Below are 7,290 nucleotides of genomic sequence, written 5' to 3'. Positions count from 1 at the left end.
TTTTGCAAATCCAACATAAAATATTAATGATTTTAATATAAACTGATACTGAGCAGGGACAGTTATGTTCAATATAATGTTTGTTTACATTTTATTCAGTATATTCATCCGCAAAATAACTTTGAAGAAAAATGAAATTAAAGAGGGATGAGATAAGTGTTCATTGTGATAATAGGAGGTAACTGATTCATCTAGGACACATGTTTTAAAAATTAAAATATCAATTCTTTAAACATTGGTAAAAACTTATTCTAACAAAATCTTTCAAATAGTCACTAAAACGCTTTGAAAGAAGAAAGCCAAACATCTCGCTACAAGAACATCTGAAACACTGACTATTAAACATGGCTTCAAGTTCAACATCATCGACATCGTCTCGATCATCGTCAGAAAACCAAAGTAGTGATCGAGAAAAGGCTAGTATAGGAATGGAGAAAAGTCCAGACAAAGGTTCTAAAAGAAGCTCTTCATCAGCTCATGAGAAGACGCCAGAACCGTCGACATCTGGAGTGTCTCCGAGTAGTAAACAAGACTCTGCAGAAAAGAAAAGAAAATATGAGCCAAGTGAGGCAGACATGAAAGCATACAAACACAAAAAAGAAAAGCAAGAAGAAGAAAGATTGAAGATGCAGTTAGTATTTTGAATAAAAGTTAATTTGGCTTATGAAATGAAGTGGAAACGGTAAAATTATTTGTAAACTTGACCAACTCAGGTGCCCATTTTTGTCACAAATAATAATTTGTTAATTATGAATAGTATCTGTATCCATGCAGTCTGTATATATTCAGTATAACATGTTTTACAGTGTGACTGTTTGGGCGAGTGCAGCATAAATGGAATTGTAAATACACAAGGGTAATAATAAATTAATTAAAGCGTGGTTTACCAAATGGATGCATATACATGAATAAAAATAAAACATTTAATGCTCCACTCAAGTATATCGCATAACCCCTAACTCCGTCACTACCCTAACTCCGTCACTCTTTGGGAAACTCCTCGCCGTTTGAAATTAAGTGCGATTATGAAGTCATTTTTTACATGTCAAAAATCTTTAATCAATTGTTAACAATTTACAACGGTTAAATTTAAGAATGTGTCAAAAAATAACAGAATTAAACCTTGTTCATTTTATGCACCATTGGCATTAATTGTGTGTAATCAGCTAAAACTTTTTCACGGGTGCACTAAAATATCGATATTTCTGACATGCGGGACCATTCGATTATTTACGGTGGTCAGCCATTTTTAGAGAGGTCAAGAAGAAACATTTCACATGTAATACATTTTTGATTAAGGTAATTAATACATTTTTTTCAGTCTGCAATAGCCTTTATGCACTACTCTTGATGATAATGTCAAATCACTAATGCCGATACTTTTGCCTTATACAGGGTATAGATATATCCGGTATATCGTTATTTAGAATATGCTACATTTCTAAAAATGTATAAATAAATAATATAATAAGTAATATATTAATTAATGATATAAAGTATTTGAAATATGTAAGGACATAAATCAAACGGCAACCATACATTCTGAAAAGGCCATTGTGATTGTTGTTACATGGACCCATTTTTTATTCTGGCGATCATTTCATTTCGATGAAATTAAATACAATTTAAATTGTATGCACCATTTTTACTTATAACTTGGCCTAGATACAAATGGAGTTTTAACTAAATTGTTAATCTGTCTTCATTCCCTGCCATATCATACAGCCTGTGGGTAACGGAGTTAAGTTCATTAGATAAATAAGCACGCGTGATAAACGTCGTATTCAGAGGGCTTATTTGAATAAAAATAAAATATTTTTGTTAATAATTTTATAAATTATATTGTTTCAGATTATATTAAGTGATTGCAAATGATAAAAACCACAAAGTTTTTACAGAGAAACGTGGGAGGTTTTCTGCTTATGGTGACAGAGTTTGGGTACTCGGGGATACATTTATAAACTGTTATGTTTTACAGTGTGGCAATCTGGAAGGCGAAACCATTAACAACGATCACAATTATCTATCGAATTAATTCATTCAGAAACATGCACAGTTGGATCCGCCTTACGCCTATCTATCTATTCATTATGTTAAAGGTCACATGCTCAGTCTAGACATTGTGATGTCCCATTAGTGGAGCACATTACTTGAAAGTTTCTGTAAAAGTAGCAATGCTCCGAACAATTTACCAAGAAAATGATATAAAACCAATAGTTGCAAACCATTTTTATAGAATCAGCAGAATGTTTCATTAATCTTTTAAAATGCATGACATTGAATTTCTTAAAATACATTTTACCTGTTCTCGCGAGATCATGACATTAGTAGCCACTTGCAATTTACATGGAATTACTAAGGTACTAAGAATCTGACGACAGAATTTTCAGTATGTTAAAGGAAGCAGTAGTCCGAATTTTCTCTTTGCCCAAGTGTTGTTGTTACAGCTTGCTTCGCTCACCGGCGCTCGCTGAAAAAAATGTCAAAAACGATTCCCAATCGACTTATTGGCTAGCCTTATACGCAAACTCTCTCGTACAGGGTACACGAACATTATCCTGTGCAGTTCTATATATAATATCGGCAAGATTTGTCAAGACAGAAATTATTTTTCACTTACTTGAATCTTTTTTATGCACACTTTGATTATATCATAACTGTGTAAGTTGTATATAAAGGAGGAATGAGCATATAAATACATTGTAAATAGTTGGTAGAATAAGGAAACAAAGTCTGGACCCCTGCATCTTTAGTATTTAAAGAGCTCTTTTTATTAGTTTTGGTGTCTGCATTTGAATGGTGTTTGTCTGTGTATATTTATAAATACAGTAGATATTGTAATGAGAGTATAACATTACAAAATCCATGTAGATAATTGATTTTAAAGATAATGAAAACAAGTCCAGTAGCTCATCTAAACATTAATGAACTAAATTTCATACATTATGAAAAACTGACTAATATCAAGGAACTGATTTTAGTAAGGCTTGTGATGTTTTTGTTAGAAAGTAAAAACGTGACTTCTGATTTTAGTTAGATTTGTGATGCTTTTTGTTAGAAAGTGAAAACATAACTTCTCGCTTTTTACTTTTATTAATTTGTTGCAGGGTGCTTGTATCAAATTTTACAGAAGAACAGCTAAACAGATATGAAATGTTCCGAAGAGCTGCTTTCCCAAGGGCAGCCATCAAAAGGGTAAACTACTTAATCAGAGGAAAATGAGAAAAATTCTCGTTATCTGTATCTACTGTAACTCATTTTTTAAAAAGCTTTGGCTTTTATTATATTTATTGCATCCATGTCATATTGCAATATATTGGCCCCTTTGTTTCAAAATGATAATACCCCTGTGTAGTTTAATTAATAATATGCAAAAAATCATTTTCTTTGTAGAAACTAGTTATTTATACAATGAATTTGAAAGATTTTTCTATCTTTTATTATTGACATTGCAGTGTTTAAAACTTACCGGTATCTATAAACAAAATACCAAACCTCTATTTGGGAGCTGTGACTTAATTTCGTAGATACGATTTAAATTTCCAATTAACTTGCCAATCTTAAGTTCACATCTATTTTGTCTTAATTACTGGTATTTTATGTAGCTGTTCACTTTATCAATATTACATAACAAATTGTTTAAGCGTTGCAATGTATTTATGCATGTATATACAATGGTACATTTCATTATGTGCGTGTATCCTCATTGGTCAGAAGGTTAGATTTGCTGTAATAGATTAGATTTGCTATGGAATCCATACAGGAATATTAGATTTACCTCCCTTTTCTTGATTTTTTTTCTTCAGTTAATGCAGTCCATTACAAGGACCAGTGTGTCCCACAATGTGGTGATAGCAATGGCGGGAATAGCCAAAGTGTTTGTGGGAGAGGTGGTGGAGGAAGGTAAGCACTGTCCTCACAAACTTCTACAGCAAGCTACACAGTCACAGCCACATTGATTGAATAAGTTCATGTCAACTGCTAGTTAGTTAAGTTTCCAGTATGGGGCAACTACACCAGTGTATGCAACATCTGGCTATTATACTGATAATGCATTTCATTGGGATTTCTCTGTGTCAATGTAACACTGCATTTGATCAAGCAAAACAGTGTCTTAAATGCAATTGATTCAAATAGTGTTTTATTATACTTATGTGCCGCAGGTCATCATGCAATTGATTTATAAGAGAAAATAGTAGTAAACAATGCCTTTACAAGATTAATACACTAGGCTCTAATTACCGGGGTATTTAGTATTTTGAATTTTGTACCCAGTATTTAGAATAAATACCGTCAACCAGCTTTTGAGAGAGTATGAGAGTTTGAGAACTCTATAAGAAACTTAGCATTCACTGATAATTTTTGAAAATAGTCACTAGCTAAGGTCTATAGATTATAGATATTACACAGTCCTCATAAAGTCCAGATGTTACCTCTTCTCCTTGAATAAACTCTATGAAAAATTAATGACAAGTATAGAAGCAGCTTTATTTGTAATTAAAGTATTTAAAACATAATGAATTATTTCAATAATTATATCCACATACAGGTACATGTACATGTATTTCAGAGACAAGGCCTAGCATAGCATGAACATTTCATATTTTGTTTTTAATTTTTGGAAAATGTACAGTGGCATAGTACGCTTTTTTTACACAAGAAAGCATATATTTATTGCAGCCTTGGACATTATGGAAAAAAGCAAAGAAACTGGACCAATACAGCCCAAACATTTACGTGAAGCAGTGCGTAGAATTCGAAAAAGAGACAGTCTCTTCAGACCCAAGAAATCTCTACTGAACACCTGAGTGCTGTATGATCAGATGCAGGGATCAGACACATTCACATGGATTTAGAAGGAGAAAAACTTGAAGGTGCTTATTGTGTACCTTTACATGCAGTGTTTAATGGTCCATGTTCTGAAGATAATGTTGGACAGAGAGACGGTGCTTTCTACAACATTGTAGCAGTTGGTGAAAAAATTAACAGTGAATATCTGATATGAATTCACTTCAATTGCTTTTGATTGATGATAATTTTCATTGATTGTTAAAGATGTATCGCTCTGAGAGCTTTGCTTCTGTGTTTGTACTGGTACATGTTGTTAAACTTAGTACTACCTTTAATTTTTCTACCAGCCCATGGTAGGTAAGCTCTGTGTCATTTATGTATCATTTAATTCATGAATGATCAATCGTTTATTTAATATTATCCCCATAGATTTTAATTCATCCACAAATTTTTGAAGCTGAAATATTTAAGACTTTTTGTAATATAAATATTCCTACAGTATTCCCGTTTATTAGCAAATTAAACTAATTCAAGATCTGACTGCAAACTGGATACTGTATAAATGATTTTCATTAGTCAAGGGTGAGTAACTCTTTCAACCTTGCTTTTACATCACTGACCAGGAACGTACAATTAACAGAGCCTACAGAGCACATTTCCAACAATGTTGTTTAATTGTTTTGTCAAATTAAAAAAAAATGAAGAATGACTTATAACATTACACTTGTGTTGTTTTGCACTTCATTGTCTAAATCAGGTACTCATTTAAATTGTGTATTTCTTTATAAATACAAGTTGTCTACGAGCTGTCTTACAGTAATGAGACTTTTTATTGACTGAATAGGAAAAGATTTTTTTCAATGGATTTGTTGGTTTTCCAAAAGGCCAGTCATTTTGTTATAAAAAAAATACACGTATTTTAATTATGAAATTTCACCAAACTGTGAATTTTGCAATCAATTTTTTTTTTTGAGATTCAACTGGTTTATTTTTAGAAATTTAATAGGCTTATATTAAATATGTACCAGCTAAGTATTTTGGTTTAAGATTACTTCATACAGCTTTATGTGCATTGATACAGGATGTATCAATAAAAAAAACAATATATATTTTTTAGCTCACCTGAGCTGAAAGCTAAAGTTTGTTAAAATGAAGGGTCAAAAATCTTCTTTATAAAAACCAATTGGCTAGAAAAGCTGTAACTTTAAGTTATGTGGACGCATTCTCAGATATTGTTGATTCAAGTGTGTTTAAATCATAATCCTTAGGAGTAGGTTGGGGCCAAAATGGGGGTTGAATTTTTATATAGTAATGTTCAGAAATTTCTTCTCAAAAACCAATCAGCCAGAGAAGCTGCAACTTTGTAGAAGTTTCACCAATTTATGTAGATTCAATGATCAAATCATGATCCCCATGGATAGGGTGGGGTCACAATAGGGGGTTAAGTTTTTACATAAGAATATAAAGAGAAAAATCTTCAAAATTTTCTCAAAAACTAATTGACTAGAAAAGCTGTAACTTGTGTGGTAGCATCCTTTGGTAGTGTAGATTCAACTTTGTTCAGATCATGATCTACGGAGGGAAGGATGAAGCCCTAATGGGGTGGGGGGGGGGGGGGGGGGGGGGGGTGATTTTTACATAGGAAATACATATATCTGTAATTATTCTAAGAAACTCAATGCTAATTTAACATCTTGACATTTGTTGATTCTCAACTTTTTAGACTTTTGCCTCAATACAATACTTAGGCCACACAAGGGGTGCAAAGTTTGATGTAGGTTTATATTAACACTGTATGTGAACAGTTGTTTAATATCTTCTTAAGGAGGCTGGGGGGTAAAAATATAATATAATATAAAACCATCAGATTTATTTGAAAATTTTACATGCGATTTATGAAGCTATCAACTACTATTTGATAAAGAAAAATTTCATATATTTTAATATAAAATTTTATCATTTTCTATTATTTTTATATGGAGCTCTTCTTTTAAAGGAGATCAATATTGTCTAAAATGGCAGCCACCCCCTAGCCCCCTTCAGAACTACAATTAATGCTCACTATGTAGTATAACTATGAAATCACCCAGTTACAAAAGGTGCACAATGTTAACATTAGAATATATATGTAGAAAATTTCATACAGGATATATATATATATAATCACCTATCTGATAATTTGTATATGCCTCCTTAAAGTTGACTTAATCATGGCAATTGTTGCAGCCTCTTGTTTGGTTTTGAAATGCTTATATTTGTATTTATTAATATACAAAATGCAAATAGAAGTATATTTATAGTGCAATGAATGCTAAGTACTTGTATTTGATAATTGAATTTGGGATTCATTGACATTAACAACAATTAATTTTGAAGTTGGGGGGGGGGGGGGGGGGGGGAGGGGGGTCGTAATGTAAAGTACGTGTATCTGAATTTTGTTAGACAATATATTGATTTTAGATCTTGTTCCTAAACCAAAACAATATTTTTGTATAGTGT

The 7,290-nt window shown here is 32.1% G+C and overlaps 2 protein-coding genes across 3 annotated transcripts in view; both read left to right on the top strand.

Annotated features, from left to right (window-relative positions):
- Positions 1–105: 105 nt before the first annotated feature.
- Positions 106–5,512, top strand: LOC105331189 (transcription initiation factor TFIID subunit 11). 2 transcript variants are annotated; one of them, XM_034451741.2, is made up of 5 exons: positions 106–178; positions 273–631; positions 3,108–3,195; positions 3,807–3,903; positions 4,681–5,512. In XM_034451741.2, the coding sequence occupies exons 2-5, from the start codon at positions 345–347 to the stop codon at positions 4,806–4,808; spliced, it is 600 nt and encodes a 199-aa protein (XP_034307632.1). In that variant the 5' UTR covers positions 106–178; positions 273–344; the 3' UTR covers positions 4,809–5,512. The 2 variants fall into 2 exon arrangements, with proteins under 2 accessions (XP_034307632.1, XP_034307642.1); XM_034451751.2 differs by having other exon boundaries at positions 123–631.
- LOC105331188 (nuclear receptor ROR-gamma) overlaps positions 4,847–7,290 on the top strand; it is a gene marked incomplete in the record, with an annotated part of 17,701 nt that continues 15,257 nt past the window's right edge. Inside the window, 1 exon segment of the mRNA XM_066084748.1 lies at positions 4,847–4,969. Within this exon segment, the coding sequence (XP_065940820.1) occupies positions 4,847–4,969 (123 nt within the window).

The sequence above is a fragment of the Magallana gigas genome, chromosome 5, assembly GCF_963853765.1.
Source record: "Magallana gigas chromosome 5, xbMagGiga1.1, whole genome shotgun sequence".
Classification (NCBI taxonomy): domain Eukaryota; kingdom Metazoa; phylum Mollusca; class Bivalvia; order Ostreida; family Ostreidae; genus Magallana; species Magallana gigas.
This window is presented reverse-complemented; position numbering and strand designations above follow the sequence as displayed.

What these genes read in the sequence shown, in the direction of transcription:
- LOC105331189 (XM_034451741.2), top strand. Translation starts at nt 345, where the DNA reads ATGGCTTCAAGTTCAACATCATCGACATCGTCTCGATCATCGTCAGAA. An exon ending in CAAGGGCAGCCATCAAAAGG is followed by an intron (nt 3,196 to 3,806) that starts GTAAACTACTTA and finishes TTTTTTCTTCAG; the next exon opens with TTAATGCAGTCCATTACAAG. An exon ending in GGGAGAGGTGGTGGAGGAAG is followed by an intron (nt 3,904 to 4,680) that starts GTAAGCACTGTC and finishes TATTTATTGCAG; the next exon opens with CCTTGGACATTATGGAAAAA.